The sequence below is a fragment of the Suncus etruscus genome, chromosome 9, assembly GCF_024139225.1.
Source record: "Suncus etruscus isolate mSunEtr1 chromosome 9, mSunEtr1.pri.cur, whole genome shotgun sequence".
Classification (NCBI taxonomy): Eukaryota; Metazoa; Chordata; class Mammalia; order Eulipotyphla; family Soricidae; genus Suncus; species Suncus etruscus.
In genome coordinates this window covers 73,357,467-73,380,936 of record NC_064856.1, presented here as the reverse complement: position 1 = coordinate 73,380,936, position 23,470 = coordinate 73,357,467, and the positions used below count along the sequence as shown (strand labels likewise).

The 23,470-nt window shown below is 32.2% G+C and overlaps 1 protein-coding gene and 1 non-coding gene across 2 annotated transcripts in view; one reads left to right on the top strand and one right to left on the bottom strand.

Moving 5' to 3' along the window:
- The window catches only part of GAS2 (growth arrest specific 2), a 153,549-nt gene that overhangs the window by 51,087 nt on the left and 78,992 nt on the right, over window positions 1–23,470 (bottom strand). The window contains exons 6-7 of the mRNA XM_049781071.1: window positions 20,978–21,119; window positions 15,983–16,090 (exon numbers count right to left, since the gene is read on the bottom strand). Coding sequence (XP_049637028.1) covers window positions 15,983–16,090; window positions 20,978–21,119 — 250 coding nt within the window. The remainder of the gene's footprint in view (window positions 1–15,982; window positions 16,091–20,977; window positions 21,120–23,470) is intronic.
- LOC126019823 (U6 spliceosomal RNA) lies at window positions 12,803–12,909 on the top strand. Its single transcript, XR_007499444.1, has one exon. It is a non-coding gene; the product is annotated as a U6 spliceosomal RNA (small nuclear RNA).

The following is a 23,470-nucleotide window of genomic DNA, read 5'->3' as shown; positions in this document are numbered from 1 at the left end:
AGACAAACCTAAACCACAAACAACCCATACCTATACCCTATATAACCCCTCCCATGTACTATCCCCTTCCCCCCCTCAGAAACCTGACTATCCCTTCACCCCTTAATCCAATTCCCGATATCTCCACCATGTTATAACTCTTCACCCTCAGTTCTTAACCCACTAGGCATCAAGACCAACCTCCTACACCAACGAACCAGTACCCGGTACCCAAGTAAAGAGACACCCACTCAAACTCACACCTCGTTTTCGGCAAGAAAATACAACCAACACCCCAACTGACTCATGCAGTGTGGCCCTCCTAATCATCTCTCCCTGTTATGGACTGTGGCTTTATATCGGATTAGCTCCAAAGGACTCCCATTCAAGAACTCTACCCAAGACCTCCCTGCCTGGAGCCCACACCTCACGAGGAAATCTCAAAAGACAATGGGGAAGCCTATACTATCATCATAAGTATAGACCTATATAGCACTACCTCTTATACTGTTTCTCCCCAAATGTAAAGTAATCTCCTGTATCACTTTCTCCCTTTTTCTTTTTTTTTTCTTCCGCCCTTGTTCGTTTTTTTTTTTTAATTTATTTATTTTGTTCTAGTTTTTGTTTTTTGATTTGATTTGTTTTTTGCTTCTTTTGGGTCACAGCTTGCTGCGCTCAGAGGGTGCTCCTGGCTCTGCTCGGAGGTTGCCCCTGGTGGGCATGGGGGACCATGTGGGATGCTGGGATGTGAGCCACCGTCCTTCTGCAGGAAGGACAGACACCTTGCCTCCATGATATCCCTCCCAGCCTCACTTTATTCCTTTAATTATGTCTTTTATTTATTTTTTTTCTTTTAAGAAACTTTTTTTTCTTTAGATATGTCTGAGCATATATATTTTTAGTTTTTGTCATGGGTCTGTTTTCTTCTCTCTCCACCCCCAAATCCACCAGCAATATAATGTAGTGCCACTTCTTCCTGCAAAGGCATATTAAAAATAGGGGAAATTTTACCTGTAAAAACAAGTTCTTATCTACTAGGGATAAGAACTTATACTTTTTTACAACACAGGGACATCTCCCACCCTGAATGTATGTCATGTGGAACCAACCTAGACTCCAGGGAAATAGGCACCGACCATTCAGCCTTGACTTCTGGATCCCAGCCATAGAAATGACAGAGTTCTCCACAACAGCTCCAGGAACAAAATCCCCTCCAGGGCATTCATAATGCTGCTATGATGCCAACATATGCCAGTTCTAAATTGATAACCTGACAACGAGGAATTAGGAACAACTAGATCTAAGAGCAAGTTATCCTTCCTCACCAGCCAATGATACGACAAAATCAGAAGACATGTCACCCTTTGATCTGTGACTGGTTGTTACAACCAGGACTAGACAGTACGCATCCCGGGACCAACAACAACAACAACAACAACAACAAAATCTCTAACCTAGCTTTTAGTCTACAATCTGTTCAACAAACAAGATCTCCAAATCCAGAGGTCTGACTGAGACAACCACAAGTGAACGGGTCTTCCAGAAACATAAGGAAAGACTCTATCCCAGGCTCCATCCTAGGAGCAATATAATGACCAAGAACACCAACTACAGAAGATGAATTAAAATGACACTGAAGGGGGCCGGAGAGATAGCATGGAGGTAAGGTGTTTGCCTTTCATGCAGGAGATCATCAGTTCTAATCCCGGCTCCCCATATGGTCCCCTGTGCCTGCCAGGAGCAATTTCTGAGCCTGGAGCCAGAAATAACCCCTGAGCACTGCCAGGTGTGACCCAAAAACCACAAAAGAAAAAAAAATGACACTGAAGAAGCAGAACTGCTAGAACCACAAAGAAAGCCTTCATCATAAGCTCCATTCCTTGAGCTGCACAGTCACCAAGATCTCTAGATACAGAGGTCTGATTTTACCATCCATTACAAAGCAGAAGTCTTCCATACACCACAAAAGCACCGAGGGGAGAGTAAATGATCATGCAGGGAGTCTATAGTTAATCCCATGACAGTATACTTCAGGGATGGAGAAACCCTGTATCTCCTAGGCCAAGAGAATTCCCTCTATAATATCCCCAATAGTTACTGTGCCTAAGCGGGGGGGGGGGGGGAGGAGGGAAAAAAAAGCACAAAATAATTATTTTTCTACATATATATTGATTGTTTTTGACGTCCTTATTTTGGTGTAGATATTGAAGTTGATGTCTCCCTTTTATTTTATATTATTTTATCTTATCTTTCTCTTTCTTTTGCACTCTGGCATGATTTGATTTCAGAACCGAGACTATTGTGTGGTGCTTCTCTTTACTGCTGTAGGGCTCACTGGATATTTAATTTGACATTTATTTTTATATTTTTATGGTATTTCAATTACCTTTTCATGTCCTCTCTCAAACTGAGGTTGATAGCCACTAGAAGGACTCCGCCCATTTTCAGCATATTTTACTTTAATTTAAATTTTTTTCTTATTCTTTTCCCCATTCTATTGCTTTTCTTTCCCTCAAACAAAACCACATAACTCGATTTATCTAGCTTAGCCACTCAAATATAAGGAGAAACAAGGGAGGGCACCAGGACCAAACAGATGTATGGATCACTGATAGTAAGCTAGACAAAGAGGGGACCACCTACTCTAGCAGCCCGGGGGGTGATGGTGGGGGATATGGATTGCAGAAAGGGAACGGGGAAGGGAGGAGGACAAATTTGGTGGTGAGTATTCCCCTGATTCAATGTTACTATGTACCTAAAATACTAATGTGAAAGATATGTAAGCCACTACAATCAAAATAAAAATAAAAATAAAACAAATCTGTACTATAGAACGGGAACATATCATCACAGTTAATTAAAATTGTGAACTATGTAAGTAAGTTCGTGCAATGAAAGGCTTATTGTTATTGTTGGAGTCCTCACTGGATATTTGACACATCTTTTTGTATTGGTGGAGTGTTTCACCTTCTTTTTCTCCTTAGTCTCTCAAACGGATGATGAGAGTCTCTAGAAGGATTCTGCCCATTTTCGGAGTATTAGACTTTTACCCCAGTTTATTACTTTTCTCTTCTTCAAACAAAACCACGTAACTTTAAGTAGCTAGTCCTGCCTCCCAGTTAGAGGGGGAAATAAGGGAGGCACCAAGACCAAACAGGTGCAAGACTACTAAGTAGTAGGCTAGGTACAGAGGGGACCACATATTCTAGCAGCCCTTCGGGTGAGGGAAGACGACATGGGAGGTAGGACAAAATCGGAGGTGTAGGGAGGACAAATTGGTGATGGGAATCCCCCTGATTTTATGTAATTATGTACCTAAAATATTATTGTCAACAATATGTAAGCCACTATGATCAAAAGAAAAATTATATTAAAATCGATCAATCAATAAATAAATGTGTGGAAAAAATATCTAGACTGAGGACCAAGATTCTATATTTTAATTTGAAAACAGAAATTTACTGTTGGTTCTGCATATGCAATGCATGGGTTAAAATGACCATGAATGTATAAACTTAACTCACTGATTTAATGGAAAACATACTAAATAAATGAATCCTCATTTATTACAGTCAAGTTTACAATGGTAAAATTTCTACCATGTTGACTCCATTAAATATAAATTTAGGACAGTCACATTTGTAAAATATCTTTCTTAATGAATCTGGCTGTATTTTGTTTATATAACTTGAATACACAGGAGAATTATATGTACAATTTATAATGACAAATATTTCACAGGTTACTTTTTGCCTTCCAGGAGAATCATCAATAATTCAAGGACACATTATGTGTAATTACTTCATTATTTTCCCTTTGCAAAAGTTCATCCACTTTTCATCATTAAAAATTATTCACATTTATATCATAATGGAACAAGTAAGCCAAGTGGGAATATTATCAAGAAAAGAGAGAATCTTAGAAACATTAGAATTTTTCATTACTATGTAGCATCTAATTTGTAATCCAGGAAATAAATCTTAAATTAAAAATAGTGAATAATTGTATTAAGGATGTTTAATAACTGTTTACAATTTAAATGTATTTAACTTAATAAATAAAACTATTACTTTAATCCTGGCTAAATAAATTACCTTGGAAAGCTTTCCAAATCTATGTTACCTTCAGCTTTCTCATAAGTAAGATGCTATAAATTAGAATATTGAAGTTTATCAAGTAAAATAAAAATAGATGAAATCATATGTAATTGCATGTACTTTAAAAACCATTGAAAGTGCTAATGCAAGAAATATTATGAGTTCAGTCCTGATTTAGATCCTTGGCATCACACTCTTTCTGAACAATTCTGAGAGTGACCTCCACACATTAATCCAGTAATAGTTCTTGAGAACCACTGGATGTAGAGTAAAAGCAAAAATAAATGTTGAAAAAAAAAATCAAGATATATATTGATAAATGTGAGGACCATTTTAGTTTAACTTTACTGTCAATGTGTTTTGTAGATTGTTTAGTAAAATAATTACATTGATCCCTTTTTCAAACTCTTCAATAAGAATCAGCTATGACATTTTCATATTTTCTAAAAGTACTTTGACAAAGGAATAAATTAATTAGGAGCTACAAAATAGAGCATCAATACTCATAACATGACTTGACAAGAAACTCACTTTAAATAGAATAAATTTCATATAGTTTCAGAACCACATATTTCTGAAATCAGATCTTATAAAATAAAATATTTGTTTGTTCTGTTTTTGGTTTTGTTTTATTTATGGACCATAGCTAGTTGTTCTGGACTCAAAGATCTATCCAGGAGGGGCACAGGAGACCATATGCAGTGCCAGGGATGAATACAGATCAGTTGTGTGCAAGGCAAGAGCACTACAGTATTATCATTCTTGTCCCAAACAATGCTTTGATTTTTGCAGTTCTACCATCTTTGGAAGATAATTAACTCCTTATGTTTAAAGTTATTCCCTTATTGCTTAATTCAAGACCATTATTTTAGATAAATCAAGATAATTGTTAAGAGTACTATTAATACCTATCTCAAAAAATCGAGTTGACTAAATATAAGAAGTCATGGAACATAGATCACTATGTAAAGCACTAACACAAAACCATTTATTAAATAGTTTATTAAGTACTATATTTATAAAAAGTGATTTTATAAAACTATTTAATAAATTGTGTATAATATGGGGAAAGCTACAGACTTATTTTTCTTAATTTTTTTAACTAAGGAAATTAAGGTAGAGAAAAACTTTTTAAATCAGAATGTCAAATTTGAACTATATTTTGCTTTTCAAATTGAATCTTTTATCTTGATATCTCTAATATTTATTCCAATATATTTTCTCAATACATAGTTGCATGTGTATATCAGCATATATGTATATATAACTTTAAGATATTTGTATGTGTGTAACTAATTTATTTATTTATTTATTTATTTTTATTTATTTATTTATTTTTTGGCCACATCTGGTGGCACTCTGAGGTAATTACTCCTGGCTCTGCACTCAGAAATTACTCCTAGCAGGCTTGGGGGACCATATGGGATGAGAGGAATCAAATTCAGGTCTGTCTGGGGTTGGCAGTGTACAAGGCAAACACCCTACAGCTGTGCTATTGTTCTGCCCCTGTATGTGACTGATTTATTATGTCAAGAAGTTTACAGCAATGCAGACTACTAGAAATGCTGATAATAATAGTTGTATATTTCCACACTGAAGTAATTTTCTAATGTTTTTTTACATATAAATAAATTTGATTTGCCACTAGTTTAAACCTGTGTATATTCTAGAGACAATAAAATAGCAAGAGAAAATTATGAGAGGCAAAGAATAGTATATTCAACACACAATTTACAAGTATTGCAACATTTTCTGATAATATTGAAAATAAGTATAGGTACGTATTGACTCAAATAAAAGTCAATTTTAAAAATTTATTAATTTCTAGGTAGACAATAATGGCAAATCATCTGAGGAAAGAGATATTTAACTTTTAGGTTTTATTCGTTGGTTCTTCAACATTTTATATGCCTTAACAATTTATAGGAAAATTTTTAATGGTCTAACTTAAGAACACAGAACACTGCCAGATATTTTAATTAACCTTTGAATTCTTGTAAGAGAGATCAAATTGTAAGCTTTCTTTTGCTTCCTTTTGTTCAATAGAGATAAGTAAAATCTTCGACAATTTTTCATTTAAAATTTTATTACCTTCTTTCTTTCGTACCTTCCTTCCTTCTCTCTTTCTCTTTCTTTCTTTCTTTCTTTCTTTCTTTCTTTCTTTCTTTCTTTCTTTCTTTCTTTCTTTCTTTCTTTCTTTCTTTCTTTCTTTCTTTCTTTCTTTCGTTCTTTCTTTCTTTCTCTCTCTTTCTTTCTTTCTTTTTCTTTCTTTCTTTCTTTCTTTCTTTCATTCTTTCTTTCTTTCTTTCTTTCTTTCTTTCTTTCTTTCTTTCTTTCTTTCTTTCTTTCTTTCTTTCTTTCTTTCTTTCTTTCTTTCTTTCTTTCTTTCTTTCTTTCTTTCTTTCTTTCTTTCTTTCTTCCTTCCTTCCTTCCTTCCTTTCTTCCTTCCTTCCTTCCTTCCTTCCTTCCTTTCCTTCCTTCCCTTCCTTCCTTCCTTCCTTCCTTCCTTCCTTCCTTCCTTCCTTCCTTTCTTTCTTTCTTTCTTTCTTTCTTTCTTTCTTTCTTTCTTTCTTTCTTTCTTTCTTTCTTTCTTTCTTTCTTTCTCTCTCTTTTTCTCTCTCTCTCTTTTTCTTTCTTTCTTTCTTTCTTTCTTTCTTTCTTTCTCTCTCTCTTTTTCTTTCTTTCTTTCTTTCTTTCTTTCTTTCTTTCTTTCTTTCTTTCTTTCTTTCTTTCTTTCTTTCTTTCTTTCTTTCTTTCTTTCTTTCTTTCTTTCTTTCTTTCTTTCTTTCTTTCTTTCTTTCTTTCTTTCTTTCTTTCTTTCTTTCTTTCTTTCTTTCTTTCTTTCTTTCTTTCTTTCTTTCTTTCTTTCTTTCTTTTTCTCTCCTTTTTTTCTTCTTTTTCCTGGCAGTGCTCAGGGGTCACTCCTTGCTCTTCTCTCAAGAATCATTCCTGGCCAGCTTGGGAGACTCTATGGGATGCAAAGTTACGAATGCTGGTTGGCCGCATGCCAGGCAAACACCCTACCCACTGTACCATTGTACCTCAAATTAAATTTTTCTTTAAAGAATTTTAACTTAAAGGGTACATCTCAGAAAGAAAATACCCCAACATCTCAATTTATGTCAGTTACTGTTAATCATTATTTGCTTATTATAGACCTTCCTTAGAGAAAAGAAGTTAGGAGGATTTATTAACATTTGTAAAGTCCTTTGAGAAATATGTTACCAAGTGTAAATTATATGCATTTGTTAGTCCTCCTCATTGAAACTGAATAAATTATAAATAAATTGGAGTTAATTTAAAGAAGACAAAATATTATTAAAATTCTTTTAATCTGAAATAAAAGAACTTGGAGAGATTTTATATGCTATTTCTTACTTTTACTGAATTAGCATTGTTTTGTGGCAACTAAAAAAGAAAGTAATCCAGTCTATTGATTGTTATGTCCTAATAACAAGCATGCTTTTCTTACCATAGTGTTGAAGCATTATAAATGTTTCATGAGATTTTTGCATATATTATAATAAATAAGATCACAATTCTTCTACACATGAATAGAAAATTTAGATAACTTTAAAATCATGATCACTGCCCCCATGTATTTTCTAGATTAGATGATTAGATATTTATGTATTTTTAATGAATTTTTAGCATGTAGCTGCTGAGCAATAGCTGCTTTTTTAATATTCACTAAGATAAATGAAACTTTTAATCTCCATGTTCTTTGTTTAAAACCCCTTTGCATTTTTACACAGCAGCTCATTTTTCATTATCAGGAAAGGTATGCAATTTGAACCACAGTTCTTTTTACTCACAATAAATCAATATGTGTCATAAGAGCAGAAAACAAAGTAATATCACTTCCTATCATTGGACCTTCCCTAGAGCAAGTCCCAGAAGGCACTCCTAGGTTCTGTTGCTATAGCAACAGAGCTCTAGTGCCTCTCTTGCTTGGTTTGTTAATACAGAGTTGCTTTTCACCACACAGGTATTACCCTGAAGTATTTTTATGGTAAAAAAGAAATTGCAAAGACTCAATAACAATGTGTCTGACCTTTACATTGATCTGAGATGATTTAATTCAAAAGTAGTATAACGATGTATGACTCCATAACATTTCAAATCCCTTTGCGGTATTCCAATTAAATATTTATTGTTTTTTCTTTAGGTTCTATAAGAAGCTTATTTCTTTCTATGTTAAAAAATAAATAATAATAATAATAATAATACACTTAGCAATTAGAATTCTGGCATGGAACTCTATCTGGCCTTGCCCAGTCATGAAGATTAACTATATAAATATATTGATTCAATATATTATTTATATATTACATCTCTGACTCCCATTTAAATAGATATAAGGACATATTAAAACATGCTATGACAGAGAAATATTATAGCAGGTAGGATATTTTCCCTACAGGTTTGATCTCCAGCTCAAAATGGGTTCCATATGGCTCTCCTAAGCACTGCTAGGTTTAATTCCTGAGTACAGATCAAGAAGTAACCCCTGAGCACTGCTGGATGTGGCCCTCTCTCCAAAAATACAAAACCTTTAAAAAACATAACACATGCCATATGTAGTTCAGTTTTGCATATTAAATAAGATGAATCATATAAATTATTATAAACAGTATCTAACATCACTAAACACTAATAAATATTATAAAATATTTTTAGCAGTTGGGAAAAATATACCTTTATTTAAGTCTGAACTATTTACTAAGTAACTGTATCACTCTTTGCTTTTTGAATATTTTTTAAAAAATGATATTTAGTAGATGAAACTTAACTGTATTTATTATTAATATCCTAAGAGTATAAAACGTATTTGTATTTAGTGAATATTTCACAAAGAGATATACTAGAATATAGTGTGTGTGAGATGACACAGGGAGATAATTGTACATTTTATCAAGTATATAGTAATATTACTGATAAAATAATTGTAATAAACTATTTTCTACTTTTCCTTTAAAATAGGCTCCATTTCTTTCCTGAAAAATGATTTCTAAATAAAACTTCAAAATAAAAAATGTATATAACTACTATATTTTAGTAGTATGTTAAAGTATGTGGATTTTAGCTCATAGAAAGATACAAAAATTGTTTTATTATTATAAGTCTATAATACACATTATTTTTTTATTTATAATACCTCTACCAAAGTATAGACTACCACTGGAAAAGTATAGTACTACCACTGGAAAATACAATAGAAAAGGCTGTAGAGGAATTGTTTCTATGGTAAAGTAGTTTGAAAATCCTATACATCTCATTGTAATGATTAGTAAACCATTTGAGCCAATTTAATACATTTTAAGGAATCCCAGAAAATCAAATTGTGAGACTTATTGCTTATTGGTAAAGAGTATAAATTTAAAAAATTTAGGTCACTCAATCCTACTTTCAATACTCTTTTGATTGTACATTTTGAAAACATTCAATTTCAAATAACAGCTTCCTTATCTGCAAAATGAGAAAGGCAACAATTATTTACACTCAGAGTGAGAGCAAAAGAGATATACCTTGTTCTCAACAGAGACAACTAAAGTTCAATGATTAGGAACTAGTGAAAGAAGCCTTTTAAATATCTTGTCTAGGGGCCAAAGAGATAGCCTGGAGGTAAGGCATTTGCCTCACATGCAGAGGTTGGTAGTTTGAATTGGAGTCTCATATGGTTCCCTGAGCCTGCCAGAAGTGATTTCTGAGTGTAGTACTCCACCTAAGTGCTGCCGGGTGTGACCCCCCCCAAAAAAAAATAACAACCAAAAAACAAAACAAATAAATATCTATGTTTATGCTTTTTTTTTTTTTTACAAAGAGTAGCTTTTAATGTCTGGCGTCATATTATGGACAACATTTTGAAAAAACGAACATATAATGATAAAATAGAGATGAATTTTAATTAATTGAAAAGAAGTATTCTTAGCATTAGAACCTAAAGCAACTAGTGATAAAATGTCAGCAACTGAACTAAACCTTAACAACTTCTGATTTCCTTGGTTGACTTCTCTTTTCAAAGTCCCACTACTAGGATTTTAAAGCAATAATAAAATAATTAAATAGAAAATCTTGCCCTGTGAAAATTATCTACATTAGAATATTTCAGACTTATATTTTTCACTTTTACAAATAAATTAGTTCAGTTTCATGGCTCTAAAAACTGAACCCTAAGTGAACAGGATATTAATGATGAAAACTTTAATCACCACAACAGAGAAAATTAAGTTATGGCTCACTGATAATCCTATTTAAGAAAAACAGACATTACTCAAATGTATGAATGTTTCCTAATGTTAACTCTAAACAATAAGTGTAAATATTGAGAGATAAAATAATAACCAAAGTTAAGTAGAAGTGTTTTTCATCCAAGGGAAAATATTCTAAAGTTAACAACAAAATGCAAAGTTCCTCCTGTTCTAAAGATTGCTATGACTTCAGAAACTGCTAAACTCTCTTCCAAAGATTACCAAACAACAACAAAAAGTTAGCAGACACCTTTTTAAAGGCCTTTTAATTGTTCTCAAATTTACAACTACTTTAAGTTGCTGATTATTCTTAAAAACTTTACATGTTAGTACTATCAGAAAAATAATAACAGAAGCAGTTACTCATTCATAATCCTTAAAAATAAAAAACTATTTTAAATTATTTCTGTTCTTTTCATATATTACAGTTAATTTTCATACTTACAAAGAAGCATTTTTATGTAATGCAATTTCTAGATTTTTCTCTTAGCATTTGATCTTCAGCATTTCATCACAAAGATAAATAGAAACCTTCAAAATGAAAATTTTCAGTTCCTGGATGATGTTTTATATGATTAAATAAGCAAATGAGTTCTAATTGTGCTATATATGTGTTTTATAATTGCCTGTGCTTCATATAGTCATTTTGTGCTTTTCAAACTCATACTACATCAGAATAATCTTAATAAAATTAAATTGACTGAGCCTCAATTTTAAGGCTTATAAATAGATACTAACTAGGTTGAAAAAGAATTTACAATACTCAAAAGTTCTGCGATGATGCATTTGCTGTATTTATGTGGGGATTATTTTTAAAATTACTGTACATCCAAGATTATATATAGCATTCTATAGTAATCTCAAGTCAATAAAACTTTAGCTAAGCAAAAATAAAATAAAGTCAAATTGGAGTGAAGTAATTCAAGGGTCTAAAGCACAAATTGAGCATGCTTGAAGTTATGAGTTTGATCCTTGGAAATACAAGTTTCCCTAGTATTGCCAGGAATAAATCTATGTTCTTCAGCACCGCTAGGCTGAATAATCCTACATTTCTGGGGCTGAGCATTGAACTGGATTTCCTAATTGGCAGGCTATTTCCAGGAATATCCCCAAACCCTGTGAGTATTGCTAAAAATAATTTTTTTTTTGTTTTTTGTTTTTCTTTTTTTGGATCGCACCCGGCGGTGCTCAGGGGTTACTCCTGGCTGTCTGCTCAGAAATAGCTCCTGGCAGGCACGGGGGACCATATGGGACACCGGGATTCGAACCAACCACCTTAGGTCCTGGATCGGCTGCTTGTGAGGCAAGCGCCACTGTGCTATCTCCGGGCCCAAATAAAATATTTTTTACATAGAATACTATCACTGCCAAATTGACTAACAAAATAACACAAACCTTTCTACAGTATCTAGGATAGATTTCTAAAATTCTTTCCTGTTTGCTTATACAACATGTCCAAATTATATACATATATGTGTTTATATGGGTATACTAGACTCCTTAGTATAAAACAACAATAAATACTTCAAAATAAGTAATAAATACTTAAAATTAAATTTAAAAAGATTTACTTTTATCTCAAAGATAGTCAGCATAGCTAACTAGCACGATTCAAATTTCTGTCATTTTTCTGTTCTTAGCAAAAAAAATAATCGTTATGTTCTAAAGTCAAGTCAATGAAAACTGAGTTAAATATTTATAGCCTTAATGGAAATAAATATATATCTGTATTACAGATACAAAAGTGATTGCATTTCACTTGCTGATACAGAGTTACTTTATAACAATGCTACTAATTAGAAAGTACAAAGAAATATTTTATCTTTGAGAAATTACTTTTGATAAACTAGGGAAAAGAAATTCTACTTTGGTGTAAAATACTAAAATGTTTCTCTAAAAGCCATAGTGAAAAACCTATAGGATGGAATAGGAGTGGTGACACAAGCAGCAGGGCATTTGCCTTGCAGGAGCTAACCTAGGACTGACCTCGGTTCCATCCCCTGCGTCCCATATGGTCCCCAAGCCAGGAGCGATTTTTGAGTGCATAGCCCAGAGTAATCCCAGAATGTCACCGGGTGTGGCCCCAAACAAAACAAAACAAAACAAAACAACAAAACAAAAACCGTATAAAGGTTTCTTTGAATTATTCATGTCTGATAAGAGACATATCCATTACCAATAAATAAAGATAACCATATATTAACAAAAATCTCTATATTATCATAGAGAGAAACTGACAGAAGCATTCATTAACTAGTAATATATGCAAAGTACCTATTTATACATTGATTTCTAGAAACTCTTGTCTCAAGCTTTCTTTATCTACAATCTGCACAAATGCTTTTACTTTCAAATATTATTGTCTCTTGAATGTATAAAGAAAATATGTTAATATACATGATAATAAATAATAATCAGAAAAATAAGTGATTCAACAAATTTTGATATTTTGTTAACAATAAAATAATTAACATAGTGCTCTCTTCGGAAACACATATACTAAAAACGGAACAATACAGAGAAGATTAGCATGGCTCCTGGACAAGGATGACACACAACTTCGTGAAGCGTTCCATATTTTTTAGAAAAGAAAAAAATAATGAACATACATCGAAAAGAATAATTGTAGTCTGTGTGGTTTACTAAAAGAATCTTATGCATATGGTTTTGTAAGAAAGAGTTCTTAATGTTTTGGTAAAAATTTTATCTTACACATGACCTACTTGAACTGGCTTATCAAAAATTTCTATCTAAACAGGTATATTACAAACATATAAAACACAAATGCTATCAGAATTATCAGAAAACTAGGGGACAAATAAATACTAAGACTCAAAGACATGCATATTTTATTTTGTATGTATATATAACTAGATAATTGAACTAATGCTGCTACTTATTATATATTTATTGCATAGTAAATATGGGTATAATTGACTGCCTTGAAAGATATGATAAAGATTAAGGCATGTCAATGCTAAATATGCAAAGAAATGTAGATTTAATATAGAAACTATATGATAGACATTTCTGTAGTGAATTATGGAAGTTTGATTGCATGGATTGATAACCATCAACATTCACATAGATCTTTGAATTGAACTGATGTTTAAAATGAAACCAACTCCTTACAGTGATTTAAAGATGAATGACAAAAGTTCCTTTCTGTAACAAATAAAAAAAGTACCTGCCAAAATGTGTTGACATCAAGACAGTTTTGTTCATCCATTCAGTGCAGAGGAGGAAAGAGGGAAAAATTATATTGTGAAAGGAGCACATGGCCCACATAGCTTGATTAAAATCTCTACACTCATGGAATAGGTAAAAGGCATCTCTGGATTATCAGAAACAGACAAAAAAAATGAACATTTTAAAAGTTATTTTTCCGTAGGGGCTGGAACCTCTGAGTGTCACTGGGTGTGGCCCAAAAAAAACAAAAAAAAAATTTCCCTTCATTATGGTACTAGACTTTTAGCAAGTTAAAAGACAAGAATTTCAATGAACACTTATTAATAAAATTTTTCTCGTTTTGGCATATAATTTTTGTTCCTAATTCAGACAGCATTAAATTTTTAATTTAAAAAGTGTTTTAAATTGGTAAAATATAAAGAGATTGTTAAAATATTGTTCCAACACGTTTTTTTATACCAGTACAATAATTTCCTGGGAAACTCAGTGAAAATCCACATCACAGTTATTTTTTAGTACAGATTAATAATAAACATTAGAAATCTAAAATGAACTATTAACAGCTTTTGTGGTTTTAAATATTACGTTAAACACAATCATTAAAGAATTTGTTGCGTTTTTCAGTAAAACAGATCTTACTTTTTCTAAAAATATATACAATGATATTTAACCTAAAGTAAAAAGGAATACCAAAAATGTAAACATTAACTTATCTGTTACATCATTACGTCAATAAGCCAATGTTTTATTCATAAATATAGAAGTCAACTTCTTTTGCAAGTGACTAACTTGGTAGATGAAAGAATTAAGTATATGTGATGTACATTTTACCTAAAATATTAGGTTATGTTAGAGTCAAGAATATTTAATATATTCATTTATTTTATTTTGTTATGTTATAACGGCTCTTCTATTATAATAAAGCAATATTTAAAAATGATTTATTTTATTATATATAAAACCTCAGATATTGGTTTGTCTCCAGACCCCAATATAAAATATAATAAAGGGTCTCAGTTGAGAAAGATTAACTTGATAACATTTAAGTACATCTGTGGAGATATTAAATCATTTGAGTTTTAATGAACTATAGTGAAAGCATACTACTTGAGTCAAATCAACACATATATTATCCTTGTAATAAATGAATAAAAGAACAGTTAGTAGTCATCTGGGAAACTATGTTATTGAGATTATTTTCTCAGATTTGTTTTCAAGTCTTTAATAATAATGTATCAGGTGTCCTTTGCATTGCCAATCCAAAACAAAATAGCAATTAATACCTAGATTTTTATAAAATTAGTAAATACAGACCGAAATATAGGTTAAATACAAAACAATTTAAATATTTGGTATAATTATTTTATTTAAATTACTTGTTGCTGAGCATTAAAAAAGTCAACAGTCATACTAATGAATTTCAACAAAAAAGTTGAAATAAAGAAAAATGTATACTAAATCATTTTTACTACATTATCCTTGATTTACATTTTCAGAAAGTGTTTGTTTATAATGAATTGCACATATTGTACACTTAGCTCATGCCATTCAACAAATAACAAATGAAGACAAAATTTATTAAACATAAATAAGTGTCCTTTAAATGATAACCTCTTTTATCTAACAAAGAACTAAAAATTAAGAAGAAATATGTATACTTCATTTCTGAATTCTAGTTCTATATCTGTGCTGTATTTTATTGTCTTATTTTTGAAAAAAATGATATAAACAAAAGTTCTTAATGTATTTTAAGATCAAGGTTTTTGATATTCTCAGGAAAAATATCTGAAATGTTTAGTCACAAATTACCAGATGCAATTATTATTAATATTAGAACTTTAATGATAATGATTGTAAAACAGACAAGTAAATGTGCCTAGTTTAGAGAAACTACCAAACATTCATTATCATAGATCCAAATTCATTTATTCTAACCCAGAAAACTAAACAAGAAATAATAGCCACTTTATAACAGCATTACTGTAATGAGCTCTCACTCTGGTTTTAATTCACAATTAAAATTATATTTAATTTTCTAAAAGTTATCACAGACCAATGAACTGATCATTTCTAAAAATTCAGCTATGGAGCAAAGAAGGAAGATGGAGTACAATTATTTTATCCACTGGGGGTTTGGAGAGTGGAAATAAAAGAAAGGTTTAATTAATTTAAAACAAAAATGGATATAATAATTTAATTAAATGTAAAAATAACAGAAATATTTTAATTTAGTATATGTGTATGTTGTAGGTAAAAAGTGACAATTCCGTTTAATTGTCTTTTTAAAGTAATTATATTGATAGCTTAGAAAAAGTTCTTACCTCATATCTTCAAATCCAACTGTATATACACCAAGAAACAATCCATAATTACTAGTTATGTATTTATATTTAACCTATAGTACCCAACTCATATTATGTATATTCTCATAAAGACTAAGAAATAAAGTGGAATGTAAAACTTTACCCTAATGAAGAGGATTTTTTCTCCCACCCGGTACCGTCCTTGAGAAAGTCTTTCCACACAGAACTTGCTCGGGCATTTGCAAGGAGGATCTTCAGAAATCCGTTTCACCTAAAAAGGAAGAGCAGACAAATTCACGCTACTTTATGGGGACTTATTTCCATTAATTTTGGCTATACATTTGAAGGTACTCATGACATTAATGTCTTTAAATGTATTCTGTATTAGGCTAATCCATGACGTGAGCACAGAAATAACACATTCCTGTCTTATCTCTCTGGTCTCTCATCAAAATTATAAATCCCTAATTATGAAGCAAAATGCCTTAAGTGGCTATGTGTTCATTAAATGTTTACTGAATAATAAATTAATAGATAAATAAGAACATGATAGTCATGGAGGGAAATAATAATGCAAGAGAAAATAACTGGTTTCAAAAATCATAACAGTATTTTTACTGAAAAATGAGGAAAAGCCCAATATAATTAAGTTAGTAATTAGAACCACCTTTTTCTGACTACAACTAATCCCAACACATTATCCTTGATCCATAGGTATATCAACATGTTTATCCATTGTTAATAGTATTCTTTAATTAGGATTTAGAATATATTAATGATAATAAGAATTATAAAAGATAGATAATGGTGCTGTCATTTTTTTTCATCATAAAGAACCACTTTCTCTGGTAAGTTGGTGTTATAGAGCCAATTAAAGTATACATGTTCTGTTTGCAGTGTTCCTTTATATATTTTTACAGAATTCTTCTTCTGAATATGATTTTAAAGCTACTTAAAGCATAACAAAATATTATGTTTACTTTGTGTCAGTGTTAGAAGTAATGATCTCTTTATAAATTGATCAAAGATTTTCTTGAGAAAAGAAGATATAAAGGAAGGGTCAGGAGTAAACAAAAGTGTTTTGAATATCCAAAGAAAATCAGATAGTCTCATCAAATGACTCTAAAGTATGTTTTTAAGCTATTCATGACATGACTTTTTTGCCAAGTAAAATTGAACAAAGAGTAAGCTAGTATTCAAATGGTTTTCTGCTATGAAATGAGAATCCCATGCATGTTTGGGGAGGACTTCTATTTTAAAGTGTTTTTAAGACAGAACAGAAACTGTTGATATCAAGTGAAATAAAACACAAAATCATTTTCTCAAATGGCTTGCCTTCTCTAATACCTTTTTGGCTCCAAAATGGACTGATTTTAAAAATCAAGGGCTGTTTTGTAGTTGTGCAATAGGTGGAGCAGACATAGAAGAGACAAGGCCAGACTGCGGATAGTGGGAATAAATTGTTAAGTAAACACAGAGACCGATGACATCTCTGCTTCTTACATTACTTTGGGGGTAAGTCTGTCTGCCAGGTGTTCTGTCTTTTGGCTAAGAACCCAGATGCTTTTTTGCTGAAATGGGATTTCTAGAGGAACCTGATTACTCAGAATTACACTATCTCTCATCCTCAGACTGAGGAAGTTGATGGAGAAAAGGAAGAAAGTAAGACTGGTTTCTTAGAACTGTATTCAACTCATTGTTTGGGAACAGTTCAGCACTAGGGAATGCAAAGAAAAGAACTGAACCTGAGCCTATTTTATCACAGCGGAATCACTCCATTGGGACATCTGGAGAATAAATTGAATCTGAATAGACTGCACCGTGTGACTTTTAGGATATCTTGATTAAAGAAGGTTGGATGTATTATACACCTACTTTTTTCAATTTTCATCATTCCTCAAAGGATCAAGCCAGAAAATATGAGAATTCTGAAAGCTTAATATCTAGCAGTTATTGTTAAAAATTATTCTTTGGAATATGATATTTTAATACAGGTCTTTTCCCCCATTTCTTAATCATTGTCTTATTTTACTCTATCTTTTTACTTTTTCTTAACAGGTAAAGAATATAACTTTTTCAGAATAAAAATAAGACAAAGTGTTTAACGACACACATCTGGTTTACAAATAATCTCGGTCCCTATTTAAAGTTTCACATTCTCAGCGATAATGTATGTCTCATATTCGGTGAAGCAAATGCTATAAAGACTATTTCCTTTTCATATTTGACATAGGAAGTTCTGATTTAAACTATTAGTGAGGCTCAAATTACCTTGTTCCCTCTCCTTCTCCATCCCTAAAACAAAACACTTAACCACAATGCAAAGATTTTGATGCAGTTTCCTCAACTTAGAGTGGAGAAGAGACTTCTGTGGTCAAATAAATTTGGAAAATTCCAAGTTAAATATGCTCTTACATAACTCATTGTTACCTTTGATATGCCAAAGTGCATTGCCAAATTGTAGGTAGGGACTATGTAGAAAATTCTATTTCTCAAACTAACCTAACCATAAAATTCTTTTCTCCATGGGACCTCTGCCAGTGTTACTGTTTGGTTCTTTGAGAAAGACTGACTTAAATAAAACCAGAATATAGTATTCTAGCAGGGAATAATCACAAGAATAACCTTTTATTTCTTTTCCTATATCCAGCTAAAACCCATTAAATAAACAAACCATTAAATAAATGATCATGTTCCAAAACTTTGGTAAACATTGAAGGATAAATATTATTGTGACTTCTCTGAAATACTATGGAAGAATGGCATTTGATTAATTTTTAATCTCTTGAGTTAAACATGCCATTTGGTAGTATTATATTAAAACATCTAGACTACTTTTTAATGGATATATGAATTAATTAAATAAAATATTAAATTATTACTAGCTTAAACACCTTCAGGGACCAAATTTAAATTTTATGCCCTTTGAAAAAATAGAAATATTTAATATTTCAAATGATTATACTCTGTCAATCTAAATTTTCCTTGATTGTTAATTATCACATAAAAGACAGTTACAGATCAACAATACTTTTTTTTTCATTTTAGGCTTCCAATCAACTATTACTCTATTTTGTTCAGCCCAGAGTCTATGATGGAATATTTAAAATATGGACATTTTCTATATTGTCTATAGCCTATAACTGTCATTATGGGTTGATATTAGTTTCTAAGTACTCTTTTTCATATAGTTGTAATAGCCTCCAGTCTTTGAAGCTCTTACTATTAATCAAAACTTTTGTTTTTTTATATTTAAGCAAATTTTATGTGGTAAGAGATGAGTACATTATTATAATTAAGCACACTACATATAAACAAGGAAGATTTGGCAACAGAAATTTGAAAGTTTAATTCATCTTACGTGCTGTCACATAAAGATACTTTATGAGATTAAGCAACTTTCAGCTTTTTTCTATTATATTCAAGAACATAACATAAAAGTCCTTATCAAATGGAATTGGGACCTCAGGATAGTTAAGGTCAAACTAGGTTAAAATTAAAGCACCTTTCCTTCTTTTTTAGGGTAGGTAATCCTGTGTCTAAATTTCTGTCTCAACAATATAAAACCTACCTTAAAGATAACAGTACCGAAATAAACAATGATAGATCTGCTACTAATAGGCAGTCAGAAAAGGACAATTGTCTGGTGGTATATTTGCTTTATTTTCCCTTCTCTTAGAAACCTCAAAATTTCCTGACTCAGGAGTCTTTGTGTGAAATGAGGAATCACTGTCCACTAGCAATAAGCTTATGTGTTTTACAAGTCCATTTTCAGGAAATTAACATTTTATCACAAATGTTTAAAATCTATTCAGTAGAGTTAAAGGATACTTTATCTTTTGAGGGGACACACCCAGTGGCACTCAGGGATTACTCCTGGCTAGGCACTCAGAAATCACTCCTGGCTTGGGAAACCATATGAGAACCAGGGAATCAAACCTCTGTCCACCCTGGGTCAGCTGCATGCAAGGCAAACCGCTGCACCATTGCTCAGGCTCCATATGATAAGTTTATCTTAAATAAGTGCATAGTTAAGAATCTAAGAATGACAGTATTTCAAGGGAGGAGAAACCCTGTATCTCTTAGGTTAAGGGAATTCCCTTTTTAATCTCCCCAATATTTATTGTGCCTATGCAAAAAAAAAAGCACAGATTAATTTTTTGGTTTTGATATTGTTGTTCTTTTTTCTGTTTTATTCTTTTTTTTCTTTTTTTTTCTTCATATTTTTGTGCTTTGTTTTGTTTTTATTTCCAGACTGTGGTTATTGTGTGGCTGTTATCTTTATTGCTGTGCTTCTATTTGCTTTTTTTGTTTGTTTAATTATTTTGTATTGTTGTTTTTCTTCCTTTTCCCCTTTCTTCTCTTAGAAGGACTCCTCCCATTTTTTGCTTGTTTTATTTTTTCCCCATTTTATTTTTTTCTTTTCTTCAAACAGAACCACATAACTTGAGCCATCTTGTTCAGCCTCACAAATTGAGAGGGAAATAATGGATGGTACCAAGACAAAACAGCCGTATAAATATTAAGTAGAAACAAAAAATGATCAGGCGTAAACACCAAATCCAAAGCTAATGACACCAGAATTTATACCCAATCTACAACAAGTTAGACACAGAAGGGACCACTTATACTACCAGCTGTGGGGGGGGGGTGCATGAAGGGAACAGGGGTGGAGGGAGGACATTGGTGGTGGAAATGCCTCTGATTCAATGCCACTATGTACCTAAAATATTACTGTGAAAGATTTGTAATCCACCTTGGTCAAAATAAAAATTATTATAAAGGGGTCAGAGAGATAGCACAGCGGTGTTTGCCTTGCAAGCAGCCGATCCAGGACCTAATATGGTTCGAATCCCGGCATCCCATATGGTCCCCCGTGCCTACCAGCAGCGATTTCTGAGCAGATAGCCAGGAGTAACCCCTGAGCGCCGCCAGGTTTGAACCAAAACCAAAAACAAACAAAAAAATTATTATTATGAAAAAGAATCTAAGAATGAGTTATAAGGCAATGAATATTTTTCATAGAATTTTGAAATGAAATCTATTAAAATTGAAAGAGTTTAAGATCAGACAGCTAAGGATGTTGACAAGATGAGTTTTGAAGTTCAAAGCAGACTAAATGCTGATTAAAAAAAAACAAGTGACCAATTTCACTCACAGCATCATCCAGTAAGTTCCCTGTACTCTTTTTTCCAGAAGATTTTGATGAAGGAGAAGGTGAAGGAGAAGGGGCAGAAAGTGTTTCTTCTTGTTCAATCTCTTTTTCTAACTTTATTAAACCAGGAGGTTCCACACCATACCTGTTAAAAAGACATAGATCAATACATTATAACACAAAAAACCACTCACCTCAGTTCCATAAACATCAGAGGTACAAATTATCGCCTTTTATTAGAGACATTAAACTCCCTAATATTCTCATCCTTTTAAGCCAAAAAAAAACAAAAACAAAAATAAAAACAAAAACCCATGTATCTACTAAAAGCTAAAGACACACACACACATATGAACACATACTAACATGATAAGTATAAACAAAAATAGTTCAATTATATTAGCACACATAAAACTTTAGTTTTGGGTTTGGAGAAGCAGTGATATTTTAAATTTCCTTTTGCTACCAACTCACCTTATAAAATGCAGTAGGTGCAACTCACTGCATTGGTATTGAGCTAAAACATATGTACACAGAGAAAATCCTAGTTTCAGGAGAGATCTACCAACTTTAAAAAATTATTGAGGAAGAACTGCTGGCACTGGTAGCCTTGAGTACCACTGAGGCCAGTGGTACTGCATGATATGACCCTAAAGCTGAGTCATCAGACCCACATTGCTAGAAGCACATTCTGAGTTTCATTGATAAAAATAAATAAATAAATAAAATAATAAAATAAAATGCAGTAGGCAACCTTTTCAATCACACCAGATTTCTTTAAATTCTTAGTTCCAGAAACATATATAACATTTTAGATTCATGTTTATAGTTATTATGAGAAAAAAAAAAAACAACAACTGGTAGCGTGAAGCTAGAGGACTTTAACCAATTACAGTTAATTAAAAATAGGTAAGTGAAAACACCATATTTGAAATTTTCAATCAGGCCAAATGCAAATTAGTGTTTGTGATAATAAGTAGAGAAGGCCATCATATTTCAGGAACAAAGGCATAATTTGTTTTGGTTTTCTTGCACAAAATGAAACAATAGCAAAATAAAAAAAAAAGAATAACACAAGCACTTCTTGATGTGATAAACTCAGTGGACATACTTTGAGTGACATTGATAACGAAGTCTCATATATAACACCTTGCCCTGGAGTATTTTCTTTATCTGGAAATGCTGAAAATTGGCCATTCTACTAAGCAGAGAAAATTGGCTTTAAGTTCCAAATCTCTGCTTATGTTGGCTTTTGAATTCTCCTAACTGCCTAAAGTACAGTCAGCCAGTCATGAAATGCACACTTAAATACAATTCATTGGCTTCCTGTCTGTCTGGAGATGTCAACGAGCTGTAAATTACAAAATTCACTTGGATTGGAAGCCTACATGTGCAAACCAATTTAATCACCATCTAGGTTTTTTTTATGCTCCTCAAAGACTGCTTTATTCTGATTTACATGATTATACTAATGGACATTTCTGTGTTGTCCATAGTAAGGTTTTCACAAATTTATACTGTTATCTACTCTTTCTAAGAAGATTATGAAGTTTTGAGATAAAACACCTGTTATATTCAAACTGAATAAGGGTCAAGTTAAAATAGTAAGAGGCTGAATAAATTAAAACCAAATCCTCCCATCTGTACATGCCAATAATTTGAAGTTAAGGCGGACACTAAACAGGTGGCATTTGCTTTTGATTTCATTACATGAAAAGTTCTAGAAAAAGGGTTTTATAGTTAATGATTTTATGATGATATTTTAGAAATGAATTTATCATTTTCTGGTACTTGACAAAATTTTTCAGATTGGTTTAGACTATGTAACTGATCGCCAACTAAGCTCTGAATTATTCATACAAACTACTTAGTAGACTACAATTTTCAAATCAATGACATCTGGACCTATTTTACTACAGTTAGAGGAACACATTTTGAATATTTTCCCTTTTTAAGGCATGTATGTAATAGTTATAAATTTTTACTATATGATTTTTTTTTGGTTTTTGGGCCACACCCAGCGGTGCTCAGGGGTTATTCCTGGATGTCTGCTCAGAAATAGCTCCTGGCAGGCACGAGGGACCATATGGGACACCGGGATTCAAACCAACCACCTTAGGTCCTGGATCAGCTGTTTGCAAGGCAAACACCGCTGTGCTATCTCCGGGCCCACTATATGATTTTTGACTCTTTTATCTTCTGTTTTGAATAATTTTAAAGGGCTTTAGAACTAACTCAAAGCAAGATAGATTGCATGCCTGCTATTGTTTTAGGGTCCAACATTGATCCCTGACATCACATAGGCCTCTTATCACTGCTTGTTATGCACCTGATGAATTCCAAATGTCACTGAGGTGGTGATGGTTCTTCTGATACTTTTGTGCCCAACTAACACCATATCTAGGCTGGAGCACTGAACTGGCAAGCATATCAAAGTCAAACATGGCTGCAGTGACTGAACTGGCAAGCACATCATGGTCAAACAGGAATGCTGTG